The sequence below is a fragment of the Pituophis catenifer genome, unplaced genomic scaffold, assembly GCF_029215685.1.
Source record: "Pituophis catenifer annectens isolate HBS135680 unplaced genomic scaffold, rPitCat1.0.hap2 SCAF_1, whole genome shotgun sequence".
In the NCBI taxonomy this organism is placed as follows: domain Eukaryota; kingdom Metazoa; phylum Chordata; class Lepidosauria; order Squamata; family Colubridae; genus Pituophis; species Pituophis catenifer.
In genome coordinates, this window is record NW_027256881.1 from 25,776,956 (window position 1) to 25,792,813 (window position 15,858).

The following is a 15,858-nucleotide window of genomic DNA, read 5'->3' on the forward strand; positions in this document are numbered from 1 at the left end:
TTCTCATTTACTTTTTTCTAACTAAAAAGATTTTAAAAAATAGAATCAAGTGGGTTCATGGAGCCCTCCACATGCCTATGGAAAGGCTTTTGATTATGGCAGCTCTTGTGGGCACTATACAGGCGTACTCAAGATTGTAAGTCAAAATATATAAAAGATCTGGGAAAAATAGTTTTAACATGGGGCTATTTCTTTGCTTAGGGAAATTCTGAGTTATAGGCGGCAGCCTTCTCAGTGAAAAATCTTCTGGCTTTAGAGAAAGTGAACCTATCCAAGATTCTCCAGGACAGGGTGGGTATATAAGAGGTCTTCCTATTCCAATTTAGACTTGCTGCAATAATAATTCCTTTCTAAGTGTTGGTGCATTTTTGCTTCCACATCTATTCTTTGGCTTGAACTTCTGGCTTCATCCTTGTCTCTGTCTCTGGTTTATTTCTTAGATAAGACTTACTGTTTTGCCTTTGATTTTTAGTTCCAACCTCCAGACTGACTGCAGATTATTGCCATGTCCAAGCCTGACATTGTTTGCTATGAGGCATTTTTGCATACAACTTGATTTTTGGCAAAAATGACATATCGTATTTTTCGGAGTATAAGATGCACTCCCCCCCCTCAAAAGTGGGTGAAAATTTCAGTGAGTCTTTATACAGTGAATGTTACGGTGGGGGGGAGGGCCGATCAGCTGTTCTAGAATAGGCCACGGTGGTGAACGTGCCACGCTGGCGGCAAACAGGCGGTGGAGAATGGGCCATGGCGATAAATAGGCTGCGGCGAACGGGCTGGGGCAGTGGCAAACGGGCCACAGCGAACGGGCAGTGGCAGCGACCGGACCTCAGCAAAGGGGCCACAGTGAATGGGCTGCGGTGAACGGGCCACAGCAAATGGGGTGCAGCGATAACGGGCTGCAGTGGCAGCGAATGAGCCAGGGTCAGCGGGCCGCACTGAACGGGCACTGCCACCAGATGGACAGCGGCAAATGGGCCACAGCAAACGGGCTGCAGCGAACGAGCCAGATGAATACTGGATGGATGCTGGGAGGCAGAGGCAGATTTTTTTTTCTTGTTTCCTCCCCAAAAAAGCTAGGTGCATCTTATAGTCTGGAGTGTCTTATACTTCCAAAAATATGATAAATCATGGCAATGTGACTGTAGGATGCTGCAAACGGTAAATGTGGGCTGGTTACCAAGCACTTGAAATGTGGTTACATTACTGGGAGGGGGCTGTCCGAACTTTGGAATGTTTTTTGGGGTGCCCATTGTAACTTCAAGCAGTTGCTAAGCAACTGGTTGTAAGTTAAGGACTAGTTGTATGTAGCATCATGTGTGACCATTCATATAGCAATTCACGTAAGAGTTTTAGGAATTACATGTCTGGGCTGCAAAATCCAAATGACCACTAGGTGGCAAATTAATCGTCTGGAGATGTTTTCAGTCTAGCTGTAAGTAAAGAAATTGTGTATGTGTATCTGTGTACCGGCAATGCCATCACATAACTTAATGCAAGAATCTCAAATTTTTGGCTGGTGCACTGCACATTTGGAAGCCTCTAAATCTGTTTCTATGGCTTCAAAAACACTTTATAGGAACTAAGGAAATGCCCAGCAACAGCAGGTGCAAAGCACTACATAGACACAGAGGTTAAGCCATGAGAAGCACTCCAGGAGCTAGAATGAATGTGATGGTGCCTCAACTCAACTCAACTCAACTCAACTCAACTCAACTCAACTCAACTCAACCCAACCCAACCCCAGAGCTCTCCTGGTCAGCCAGGCCACATAGTCAGGATCTAAAACCTCTTAAATTTAAAAATCCTTGCCTGATCCCGTGCTCCATGGCACAGGTTTTCAGATGGCCCTGGACTCTCTGGCCAATGGGAGAGAGGAACATGGAATAATGTTGGCCTTGGAAGTCTTTTTGTCCAACCCCCTTCTAAAGCAGGAGACCCTATAACAGGGGTATCAAACTCGATTTCACTGAGGGCATCAGGGTTGTGTTTGACCTCAGGGGGCTGGGGTGGGCGTGGCCAGGGTGGGTGTGGCCAGCTTGACGTCACTCGTGTCAGGGGCGCCTATGGTGGCCTGAGCGCTCTGCCAGTGAAAATGTGCTGCCAAGCTCTGTTTTCAAATGTGACAGCGTCCTGCAATCCTCTGCCAGCCAAAATGGAGCTCGGGAGGACCGTGCATGGCCCTCTCAAGCTCCGTTTTCACTGGCAGAGGCACCATGGGCCAGTCCTTTGCTGTTTCCAGAGCGGCTCTGGGCCTTGAATTTGACACCCCTGCCCTATAACATTCCAGACAAATGGTTGTCCAATCTGTTCATGAGAGCCTCCATTGATGGAGCACCAACAACTTCCGGAGATAAACCGTTCCATTGATTAATTGTTCTTACTATTAGGAAAGTTCTCCTTAGTTCTAGGTTGGATCTCTCTTTAATGATCTTTCTGTCAGGTTCCAATTAACGTACCCATCACAAATCGAACTCCAAGGCATTTCAGTTCCTCAAAGAACAAATTTATTTAGATACATCATCTTGGCATGAACTGGTGGAAAGCCAGTACTGAAAGGTTCTGGGCTTTCCACCCCAGAAACTTTTCATTTCTCATTTTTCCAAAACAATATGTCACACTGTACAGTCGTGACAAGAGCTGGTTGCTTGGCGACGTCTCTCCTCCTCCTCTGGCCAGCCAGCCATTGGAATGTATCTGACTCATATGTTGTTTTGGCTGAAGACCCCTGCTCTCCCCCTTCTGCTCCAACCAGCGTCAACCTGAATTCATGTGAGCATAATCCATGATAGAACAACCCCGCAGCCTGGTCAGATTCAGGCTTGATACTTTCACCTTTACTTCTTGTCCTGCTCTCAGGTACTTTGGAGAATAGGTTGACCACCTCTTCTCTGTGACAGGCCTCAAGTACCGGAAGACTGCTATCTTATCACACTTTTCAATAGACTAGACATACCTAAGGCTTGGACAGGGAAAATGGGATGAGATCCCAGGACTGCTTGAGAGATACACAGGAAATAACTTAAAGAGCTGCTCTCTACTGGGAAAGACAGAAAGCAAGCAAAATCTCTACACTAAGAAACGGGAACCAGCTAGGGTGAAAAGAGGAGGAAGCAAATAAGAACAAGACTGAGGCTCTCTGAAAATGCAAAGAGAGAGAAGCAAAAGAAAAGCAGGGTTAGGACTGATCTTGCTGAGATATTTTCCTTGATTCTATCATCCTACCCATAATTTTTCGAGTTCATTATATATTTGGTGTTTTAAAAAACTGCCAGTTAAGTGGCCAAAGTGAAATGATTCCTTCGCACCTCTGCTTAACAGTCTAGCTTTTAAAAAAGTATTAAGTGTTTAATGGCATTCTATTTATTTTCTTCATTTGTGACTCGCTTGGTATGAAAAGACTTTAGCATTGCATCCCTTTTAGGCTAATAAATTCATCCTTATGCAGCGCTTACGACAAAACCCTGCCTTAAAGCCCATAATAACACCTATCGCCAGGAGAGGGCAGCAGAGTTCCAGAAAGCTATTTTGACTTAAAAGAAAGAAAAGTCAGGAAACAGGTGCTGGTACTGGAACAGGTACATGAATAGGCACACGTACACATAAACACATATATACATATCCTTCAAAGGACAAAAACTATAGGACGGATTAAACTCTGAAAGTGTCCTCATGCTGGCTTTCCAGCAACTGCAGCCCAAACATGTAAAATAATTAGTAAGTCATACAAGGGAAGGTTTGTGAGTTCCTGGAATGAAATGATTCTCATAGCTAGCAGGAAGGTAGAGCCAAGAGCTCCTTTGGACTAACATCATCATTGCCCATGAGCTTGACTGGGAATATTGTTGGGTTTGATAGTGTAAAACATCAGAAAGGGCTATGTAGGGACAAATTGCTCCAAAAAATGTAACTGTAAAGTAATTGATAAAAAGGTAAAGGTTCCCTTCGCACATATGTGCTAGCCGTTTCTGACTCTAGGGGGAGGTGCTCATCTCCGTTTCAAAGCCAAAGAGCCAGTGCTGTCTGAAGACGTCTCCGTGCTCATGTGGCCGGCATGACTAAACGCCAAAGGCGCACAGAACACTGTTACCTTCCCACCAAAGGTGGTCCCTATTTTTCTACTTGCATTTTTTATGTGCCTTCGAACTGCTAGGTTGGCAGGAGCTGAGACAAGTAATGGGAGCTCACCCCGTTACGCGACACTAAGGATTCGAACTGCTGAACTGCCGACCTTTCAATCAACAAGCTCAGTGTCTTAGCCACCACATCCCTTTTAAAAGTAATTGATAGATGATGTCAAAATTCTATAGAAGACAACATAATCCTGATTACAACCATGGACCAATCAAAAAGCAAGGAACATCTTAGACGAGAAACAGATAAATGAGGAAAGTAATCCAATGCATATCTATGCATTATAGGGTAAAGGCTGCCTGAAATACAAGACTCTTCTATAAGGAATTCAATCGCAGGTAAACATCTGAAAACATCCCAAAGGTGCTTTTTCAAGAGGCCACTGGACTTTGTTTTTCTTTGAAGACGTTTCACTTCTCATCCAAGAAGCTTCTTCAGCTCTGACTGGTTGATGGGGAATGGAAGGATTTCCATTTCTCCAAATGGCTTCAACACCATCCAATCAGAGCTGAGAAGCAAAAATGACTTCAAAGAAAAACCAGAAAGTCCAGTGGCCTCCTGAGAAAGCACCTTTGGGACAACCATGACCAGGATGACTGAGAATCTCCATAGACATCTGAGAACATGCATATAGGACCAGGACAGTGAAGAGCCTGTTCAGTCCTTTCAGATCAGAGCTGGACTGGGAACTGGAGCTATAACAGTTTGGTGTGGTAGTAAAGGTGCTGGATTAGAAACCAGGAGACTGTGAGTTCTAGTTCCGATTTAACTGGAGCTGGCTGAGTGAGTTGGCACCCATCAGTCTCTCTCAGCCCAATTCACCTCACAGTTGTTGGGCAGAAAATAGGTGGGCAGAAGTATCATGCAGATACCACCTGGAGTTGTATAAGGTGGGATAATAATTAGAATTACAGTTAATATAAAAGTCAACAGACAAAGCTTAGCCAGCTGAAAGTGAACAGAATCACACCAGAACTAAGTAGGATTGGCAGCCTAAACAAAAAAATTATTTTACAACTCTTCCCACTTAGAAGATCTAATTATCTAATTCTGCACACCAGAACAACTAGACACAAGAACAGTTATTTCCCAAACACCATCACTCTGCTAAACAAATAATTCCCTCTACACTGTTGAACTGTTCACTAAGTCTGCATTACTATTTATTTTCTCATCGTTCCCATCATCTATCTCCTCCCACTTATGACTGTATGACTGTAACCTTGTTGCTGGTATCCTTAAGATTTATATTGACTGTTTCCTAATATGATTTGATTGCTTATTTGTTCCCTATGACTATCATTAAGTGTTGTACCTTATGATTCTTGACAAATGTATCTTTTCTTTTATGTACACTGAGAGTGTATGCACCAAATGCCTTGTGTGTCCAATCACACTTGGCCAATAAAGAATTCTATTCTATTCTATATTTGTCATTATTTTAGTAACTTCATTTTCTTGCAAGTTGCTGTGACACCATTTAATAAAACAGGCTATAAAATTGGGCAATAAAATGCTTCTCCCCTCCCAATCACATGGACTATTTCAGGCAAGCTGGGAAATTATACTGTTTCCACCCGTGACATTGTAGAGCTCAACAATTATCAGTTTTGCTGATAGTGAAAATTAATTTCCTAGCGAATTCTAAATTTGTAATCACAGCTGTGGTGATACCTATCTATAAACCAAAAGAGAGAGAAAAAAGGAAAGAAATGAAGTCCATACCAATTTTATAAACGGGAATTATAGGGAATTGTTGACAAGTTTGGTTGTCCTTGCCAAGGGTTGCTAACAATCAACAGAGAATACAATTACTTTATGTAAATGGAGACAAGGGTCCATAATAAAAACAATTACTCAAAAGCCATTGCTAAAATAAAAAGCCAGTCTGGACTATGTATGTTGTGCATAATAATTAATACCATTATGAGAAATATGGTATTACATTTAATTATAATTAAGAAGACATACCTTCATATGCACATACATATAAAATCAGTCCCTTAAATAAAAATCCAAGGACAAACTCTAAAATAGACTTAAGAATGTTTTAATAGAATTAAAATGATGAGATTCACATATTTTCAATTCTGTTTCAATTAGAGCCCCCTTTCCCCACTGGGGAAGAACAGATTACTTTGTTTCACCAAAAAAATTACTTTACTTTATCTTAGACAGTCTCCTCTAGTATACCCTGCCGCTTCCACCCAAATTTTACAGCTACCTATATCTATTTTTATCTCCTAAATCGTAATGGGAGAGGGTGAGAATAATAGCAGAAATAAAAATCAAACCCTATCTTGAAAAAGCTTCCTCCCTAAGCAGTGGTGGGATTCAAACAATTTAACAACTGGTTCTCTGCCCTAATGACCAGCTGGGTAGGCATGGCTGGTTGGTCATGTGACTGGGTGGGCGTGGCCAACTTGATGTCACTCACATCAAGGGGCACTTCTCGCCGGGCCTCTCGTGACCATGGGGATGCTGCAACGGTCGTAAGTGTGAAAAATGGTCATAAGTCACTTTTTTCACTGCCATTGTAACTTTGAATGGTCACTAAATGAACTGTTGTAAAGCAAGGATTACCTGTACAAAAATACAAAAAGCTTCTTATTTTATTTATTTTATTTTATTTATTTTATTTATTTGATTTGTATCTTGGCTTGCAAAAAGAACTGGCACCCTGTCCTAAATACCAATCATTAGATTAGAAATACCTGCAACCCAGAGTTACTAATTAGGCAGGGTGCCAAAGTACCTTGAGGAATTAAAACAGATAAAATGCAATGATAACTATCAGCAGCCAACTCTTGTTCATAAAGTGAAGCCCTTTAGCAGAGAGGTCACTTAAGCTCTCCAGAAAGTGGGTGGGCATATTTGGGCTACAAAATACTGAGCTAAAGAGACAAATTAACAAACTATATAGGGAACCCAGGTTCACGTCTCTGCCCTCCCAAGTTTGTCAAGCACGGCTGGGCTCATTCACCTCACAAGATATCCTAAGGAAATCATCCAGATTTAAGGAAAGATCACATGCCCCCCAGAAAGGCAGTAAAAAAAATCAGTGCCAAGCTTGCATCCTGCCTCTTGGAAGTACAACCCAAAAGGACAGTGCCAGGAACCACTAAAGCAGTGAAGGAAGACCCCCTCCCCAGATAGAAAAAGAAACCATTAGGCAGGGAAAAATTAAAACACAATACAAATAATTAAATCACAACAGTTAAAATCCTTTTGAAACTAAAACACAAGCCTTGTCTGGCTCATTGCCAGAGCTCACACTCCAGGCAAGCTCAAGTGTAAATACAAAGAAAGTAATTAGCACTAGAATGTAGCAAAAGAGCAAACACAGTATCTGTTGCTTGTTAAACCAATTACCAGAACAAATAGACACAGGAACTAGCCAGATTTCTGAACCCTGCTTCTTTTCAGGAACAGAGATTAACCTTTTTCCTTCCAAACAAAGCTGAATAGGGAAAATTATCCCATCAATAAACACAGGATTAAACGTCCCCAAGCACAGAATTAAACTGTACCAAAAACCAGTTTTAGACCAAAACTCAGAAAGGGTATGTAAACTCATGTTTGAATGTCGATCTTTCTAGCTAGCCAAGAAGCCTTGCTGAATATCACTCATCTTGGTTCCTTGTCATTAAAAGCTTCTTTCCTGCAGCTCTGTTTCATTATTCAATTATTTTTTCAAACTGCTGATCGTTGCATCCCAGCTGGAAAAACTCTAACAGGGGAGTATTTCCTCCCAACAGTAGTGTAAAAAGCTTAAAAGCAACCCTTCCCCTTTAAGAAAGTCAAGCCCCAGCAAAGTACCAGCAAAAGGAGGAAAAAACCTCTGGAGAAGCTCAGGCGACAGTAGGTCTAGGCATACTGCCAAGAACCTTTAGCTGTTACAATGTAATAAGGATTAACCAGAGAGGCAGTTTCTGTAAGCAGGGCAATAAAGATTAGGCTAGAAACAACACCAGAATGTTTCCTTCCTGCCTTCCTTACAGGATTAGCTCTGTAAAGTGGAAAAAAACAAAAGGAGATTTCTTCCAACAACCGGTTCTCAGAACTGCTTAGAAAGTTAACAACCGGTTCTAGCAAATAGGTGCGAACTAGTTGAATCCCACCACTGTCCCTAAGGCTACTGAAGTCCCTCCGTTGTTGCCTGCTGAGGGTTCATAAAGAAATAAACCATTGCAGCTACCAGATCTCTACCCATCAACAACCCTTCCCTTCCCCTCTCCTCCCTTCCCTTCCCTTCCCTTCCCTTCTCCTTCCTCTTCCCTATATGTATCAAACGTAATCAGCTCCTCTGGAAAGTTGCTAGCAAGTGAAATTCCATCTCCTTCCCCAAACCTTGAACTTTTCAGAAAAAGTAAGGATGGGAAATGAGTTGCCTGAGTGCTTTGGAAGCATTCTGGAGCATAAAGTGCTATCCTCAGCATATTGTTGGGAGTAATAACAGTATCAATGGCAGATTTTGAGCAACTGTCCCTTCTTGTGGTCACTCATGCCTTGTCATCTTACATGCAGATTACTGCAATGTCCTCTACCTGGGGTTGCCCTTGAAGACCACTCAGAACATCCATCTGACCCAGAAGAGCACTAGCGTGGGCAATTAGGAGTTGTGGCCTGGTATTGAACCTCTTTGAGTTTCTGGCTACAACTTTAGGAGCTGGTTGTCCCCCAAAAACGTTTCATGGCAGAAGGCCTGGATAGCTGAGAACCAGCCTTTCTGTCATTGTTATTGACTGCCCGATAAGATCTGATAAAGTCGATTCACTTTGTGTTCTCTCAATCTAACAATGCCATCTGATGAGGCCTAAGAAGCAGGCTTTTTGCCATGATACCTGCCCTCTGGAATAGCATCCCCCTAGAACAGTGTTTTTCAATCTTGGCAACGGTAAGAAGGGTGGACTTCAACTCCCAGAATTCCTTAGCCAGCATGCTAGCAAAAATATGGCAGGAGACCTGTTCTTTTGAATCAAAGACAGCAAAATAGAGGGTTATATTGTATTATCCTGCTTATCAGTTCTGCAGAGACATCTGTCTGGTTACTGCAGAAATATGAACTGGGAGGATTTTGCAGCGAGGATTTTTTTAAAGGAGCACAAAGTAATAAAAAACCCACTAAACCCTCCTCCATCTTTTCCTACCCTATAGCAGAGAGACAAAAGACTGTGTAGCAATCAAACCAGAAGACAAATCCACAGGCAGACTTACAAATCAGGATGCTGAATTTTTATAATGCCAAATCCCTGATCCATCTAGTTTACCACTCTCTACACTGGCAGTTTTCCCAATACAGTTTTACATCATTGTCCTCACTCTTAACTGAATCTGGGACATTTTCCATGCAAACTGTGAAGTCCACTATTAAATTACAACCTCCCACATTTCTCGCTTTTAAGCCTGAAGCTGAGGAAGGGAACAGGAATTGATCCTATGTCATGCAGAGCTGCTGCATGAAGTCCAGCCTCTAGAACTGTGGACACATGGCCAATGTTAATCAAAGGCAAGCCTGCATTTCTGGATTTTGGGTCATGGCCCCTTTTGCTCCTGGAGAGTGCTCAGTGATCAACTGTAGGAAAGGGGATAAATGGCAAAGGGAAAGTGATGCTTCCAAAGAATGCAAATGGGTTATAAGTTAGCCAAACAGAAGATGGCGTAAGATTGGGAGATTCTCCTCAGAGCTCCATCAAAACAGAACTTATTTGGCAGCAACGTTGCTACTATTTAGCAGAGAGCGAACAGGAGCAAATAACTTAATCCCATTATGCCAGATCTGTTCCAAAATAGTTCTCCCCCCCCCAAGTACAATTTGCATTTCTCGCTAATTATATTTGTGTGTGTGAGAGAGAGAGAAACAAAGGCACCCTGTAAAAATACCATCTGAACTGCTAATGTGATGCCATAAAAAGGGAGAAGAAGCAGTCACCTGGATCGATTAAATGAGCCTTAGAGTTACTTCCCATATACTGCATATATTTTCCAAGTCAGAGTACGAAAAGCAGCAAAATCACTGCCCAGCCACCTACCAAGGTTACTGCAGAATTCGCCCACCATTCCATCCGGATTGGCAGTGGGAATCTGGGTGAGTCCAGTCAGGATGAGAACATCACTGTTCTTAAGAGACGCCTGGTCCATGGGCTGAAAGGCAAATTTTGAAAGAAAAATCATTTAATAAATGGACAGAGCTGTCCATCTTAAGCAGTGGAACTTTGGAAGGCAAAGAAAAAGATAGAAAGGCAATAAACAAGTAGAATTCATTAAAGAAAACCTAGCAAGGGCCCTATTAGAGAAAATTGCTCTAATAACATATACATGCTATATACATACACCAGCTTATACTAGCATCCAGGCCCCAATGACTGGGGCAAAGCTAGATCTTCATAGCCTTCCAGAAGACTAATGGGGTCAGGATCATCCAAATCTCGGGGGGAGACGGGGACAGCACCATGACAGAGAAGGCATGCTTCTAGGTCTCATCAGGTTGTTTCCCCAAAGTTACTCAAAGCATGCCCACCTTGCCACTGTCAGGGTTCCAAATAATACCCCCATAGCAAACAAAACTCCAAGGCAGGTGGGTTCCTCAAAGAATAGTTTTATTGGACATATCATATTGACATAGGCTGGTGAAAACTGACTCTAAATTTTCACCTTAATTAAAAGTTTTTCCCCTTTCCCAAACAATCAGTCACATGGTCCAATCAAGGTGCTTGTTAACATCACTCCACCTGTGGGAATGTCCTTGGTTCTCAGGAGGAAGTATTTTGTTTTGGCTACAAAACCCCAGTTATATCTATTCCCCCCTCCCTATCCCTCAGCTCCAGTGCAGCAACACTGAAGTCTAAAATGGCTTCGGTCAGGCCAGCTTCAGGGTTGACAGCCACATCTGTAGAACAAACAGAAACTATTGGGGATAGGCAATCCTACAAATATTTCATGAGAAAAAAATATTTAGGCAAGTACCTTTAAAAGATGTGCCTTATTTGTGGGGGCTTCAGGGAGTTTACAAAAGATCACCCTTTAGTTTAGAGTTCTACAACTTTACTAAACAGATTTGCATGCAGCCCCAGAGTTCCTCTAAAAGCTACTGGTGAATTATATAGTGATTGAATTATAGAAAAGGGAAATTATTAAAGGCAGCAAAGCAACCATATTTACTTTTCATTACATTTACATTTACAAATTGCCTGGCTCTATCCCCATTTTAAAGGGCAGTTACGCACATGCTACTCAAATGCCAAATACAGCTTATAGTTATCCTAAGGATGTTATAGACTCTGGATTTGCTAATTTTGAAGTTGGCAATGAATTTCTGTCTTGCAAATCTATTGAGCTAGTTGACTACACACATACAAAAACGTATTTCCAAATCCAAATAACAAATTCCAAGAAATATGTGTCATACAGATGTGATGTTTAGTTACAAGTCTTCTCACTCAAGAGTATATCTTAGGAACTAAGATGTTTCTGGATCTTCTCGGATATACCTCTACCTTGTCTTGGCTTTGAGGAACAAACTGGATGTAAGATACCAGTTGTTTATTGCAGCTGCCAGCAACAACTGGCCTCCTGCGTATGTACACCTTTCCAGTATATGTGGTTCTTAAATGCTGAAAATGCCTCCTGGACAATTCTGTCTATACTGTTTCAAAAGATACCTCTGTCCCAGTGATGGAAGGTTGGGCAAAAGCCAACAATAAACAAGCAGTGTGACATAGTGGATGGACAAAAAAGTACTTAAGAGCCACTTTCTAAAAACCAACACACAACAAAATGCAATAGCCATGAGATGCTTGTCAAATGAAAATGCCAATAAACCAGTAAAAGTATCATTGAATTGGCTGTGGGAAATACACATAATGGTCATGCAAGATTCAATAGTCATAATTTCATCTTCTATTGACCCAAGGTGCTACTATTGATTCCCTGAGTCAACCTTCAAAATAATATACTTTAAAAGACTTTTGACAAATCTTCTGGGCTGCCCTAACTCCTTCCCCTGCCATTATCAGCTCCAATTTTGCTTTCTAAGTCTAGAGTCAATTTTCATAAGTTATTGTTGCTGGGAGTTGTATTGAGGCAAAGTGTCCTTGTAGATGCTATTCGTTTCAAATTTCAACCAGAAAACATCTTATGAGTTTCAGTCATTGTGAAACAAGATAAAACTTTCTGATAGGAAGGGCTCAAAATTAATCAGCCTATCAAACAGTGGGCATCTTGATGCTCTCAGAAAACTGAAGTCAATAGTCTTCTCAGGAATATGATTCTACAGTATTCTTTCTTTGAAAATGGAAGGCCCATTTAGCTATAATTCCTGAGAAGTTCAAGCTGCAAGAGCCATTGTTTAGGGCACAGGTGTCAAACTTGGAGCGTCATGTTACCATCATGTGATGTTTCATGACGTTTTTCCCATTTGCGGAGCTGGGGTGGGTGGGGCCTATGAGTGACACATCTGGCCCATGGGCTGCCAGTTTGACACCCCTGGCTTAGGGTAGTGCAAAAAAACCCTCCTCTCCTAAGTGCAGAGTGTGCGCGGAGGGTCGGGGAGGGCAAAAAACGGGCCTACCGGAAGTTCAGGGAAGCTGGAAAAGGCCTCCAGAGGGCCTCTGGAGACTGGGAGGCTGTTTTTGCCCTCTGGGGGCTTGAGGAAAGCCTCCGGAGCCTGGGGAGGGCAAAAATGCCACCCCACCCCACCGTGGTGCAAGAAGCGAACTAGCCACGCCCACCCAGCAACCGGGCAGAGAACCCCTTGCTAAAATTTTTGAAGGCCACCTCTGTGAAAAGCTATAGGGTTTCCTGCTTGAGTAGAGGCTTGGACTAAAAGACCTCCAAGGTCTCCTCCAACTCTGTTATTCTGTTAAATTCCATATTTGGAGGATGTAACAAGCTTCAGAAGAAAATCCTAGAAGAACTCTAAACAGCTCAATGAGATCACAGGGTGCTGATAGAATGCTTGGGGGGGGGGGAAAGAACCCCAATGGGGAGGAGTATTAAAACAGAATACTTTGCACTTTGTATTCTGCCACAATTTCACGGAGTTTGTCATAGGTTTGTTTTCTCAAAGGCAGTATATGGTTAGAGTCTTCTAACAGTGCTTTGTTTCTCTTGAAAGTCATATAAGGCAATGGCTATGGAGACAAATTATGGATCTTGTGAGAGTTAATGTACTAGAAACAACATCTATAGCACAATGAAGACCTTAGATGAGGAGGGTGGGCAAGTTTGGCTATCATTCTTTCAAAAAAAGATATTTCCAACAGTGATATCAATGAAACAGTCTTGTTGGAAAATATGTTGCATTCAATCCCTTTCTTTTTTTATACACGAGAACAGGGAAATCTTTAACATTTAAATAGGGAAGCTAACAAGTACTGTAAGTAGGGGGCTTACAGTAAACCATGTTAGATTGTTACTATATGGCTTATTTATAGTGTCTAGCAATAAGCCTAAATACACATTAAAAACTTTAGCCTGCAGCAAGCATGGACAATCTGATGCCTGGAGGCATTTTGGTCTACAACTCCATGTCAACCCTTGTCAGCACAGCTAGTGGTTTAAGAATATGGCAACTGTAATCCAAAATATCTAAAAGCAACAGATTTCCAATTTTTGCTTTACTTCTTAGTCATTTGGGTGGTTCTTTTCTGCATCTTTTCCACCTTTGAATATCCTTTCTCAAATGCAGTGATTAGAACTGTGAAAGCTATTCTAATTGTGATCACACACAGGAAAGTTGGCAGTAGAAGTTTTAGTTTTGATACTATTCCCCCAACAGGAGCCACACACAAGGTCAATTTGGCCACCGCAACCTTAAGAATCCTCCAGTACAGTCGCTACCAGCTCATAAAACCTCCACAGCGTAAGTAAAGTTGGGATATGTTCTTGTTCCAGCCCCAACATGGATCATGTTTATTTTAATTACAGGTAGTCCTCAACTTACAACAGTTCATTTAGGGACCATTCAAAGTTACAACATCATTGAAACAAGTAGCATCCCCATGGTCATGTGATTTGCATTCAGCTGCTTGACAACTGACTCACATTTATGACAGTTGAAGTGCCCTGGAATCATGTGATCCCCTTTTGTGACCTTCTGACAAGCAAAGTCAATGGGGAAATCAGATTCACTTAACAACCATGTTATACCGGCGTCCCAGTATAATCAGCTGGTGCCATCGCTGACTATTGGGGGTGAATCTTTGCCCCCCACAGAGAGGGCTCGCAATCTGGGTGTCCTCCTGGATGCATGACTGTCTTTAGAAGAGCACATGACGGCCGTGGCCAGGGGGGCTTTTTATCAGGTTCGCCTGATCCACCAGTTGCGTCCCTTTCTAGACCGGGATGCCCTACGCACGGTCACTCACGCCCTTGTCACCTCCCGGCTGGACTACTGTAATGCTCTCTACATGGGGCTCCCCTTGAAGAGCACTCGGAGGTTCCAACTGGTCCAGAATGCGGCCGCGCGGGTGGTTATGGGCACAACTCGTTGCGCCCATGTAACACCCCTCCTGCGTGAGCTGCACTGGCTCCCAGTGGTCTTCCAGGTGCAATTCAAGGTGTTGGTCACCACCTTTAAAGCGCTCCATGGCATAGGACCAGGGTATTTACGGGACCGCCTTCTGCCACCAATAGCCTCCCACCGACCAGTTCGCTCTCACAGAGAGGGACTCCTCAGGGTGCCATCGACCAAATTATGCCGGCTGGTGACACCCAGGAGGAGAGCCTTCTCAGTGGGAGCTCCTGCCCTTTGGAACAAACTGCCCCTGGAAATACATACAATCTCTGACCTCCGGGTTTTTCGCTGTGCCCTTAAGACCCTATTGTTCTGACAAGCGGGGCTGTCTATTTAAGTGGTTTTTAAATTGGAGTTTTAACTTGGGGTTTTAAATTTTGGCCAAAACTGTTTAATTGATTTTAATTACTTTTAATGATGATGTCTGTATATTTATGTTTTTAAATTGGCTGTACACTGCCCCGAGTCCTTCGGGAGAAGGGCAGTATATAAATAAAATTAACATTAACATTAACAACATATTAATTTAACAACTGCAGTGATTCACTTAACAAATGTGGCAAGAAAAGTCATAAAATGGGGCAAAACTTGCTTAACAAATTTCTCACTTAACGACATAGATTTTGGGCTCCACTGGGGTTGTAAATTGAGAACTACCTGTATATGTATTTGTTTCAATTCATGTCTCTGAATTCTTTTCATTTTACAAGTTGCCTTGAATGTTAGTTTTTAAATTTCGTGGGCCAAATTTTATATATTTGTTTTTAAATTGTTCTTAAATTTTGTGGTTTATATGTGTTTTAATATGGCTGTACACCGCCCTGAGTCCTTTGGGAGAAGGGCGGTATAGAAGTTCAATAAATGAAATGAAATGAAATGAAATGAATGAAATGTTCAAACCGAATGGCAAGGTCAAATATAACAAAACTACTTACATTACCAGCATTTCCCAACCGTAAGGTAAAGGGCAACCAACTCTGCTCAATGCAGGATACAAGAACAGAATTCCTAACAGACCCTCTTAACTTACCCTCTATGTCCTTGCCTCCAAATGAAAGAAATCTTCTGCATATATTTTTTAAACAGTCTCTTTCGCTGCTGGACATATTTTTAAAGAGTTTTTCTAAAATGTTTAGTCAAAATTTGCCTGCCTGCAATTTATTCAGAACTGATAAGCTACCTTGTAATTGCTTTGAGTTCCCAAG

At 42.1% G+C, this 15,858-nt stretch overlaps 1 protein-coding gene across 1 annotated transcript in view; it reads right to left on the reverse strand.

The window, feature by feature from the left end:
- The window catches only part of INTS9 (integrator complex subunit 9), an 82,668-nt gene that overhangs the window by 24,554 nt on the left and 42,256 nt on the right, over positions 1-15,858 (reverse strand). The window contains exon 9 of the mRNA XM_070947239.1: positions 10,170-10,281. Within this exon, the coding sequence (XP_070803340.1) occupies positions 10,170-10,281 (112 nt within the window). The remainder of the gene's footprint in view (positions 1-10,169; positions 10,282-15,858) is intronic.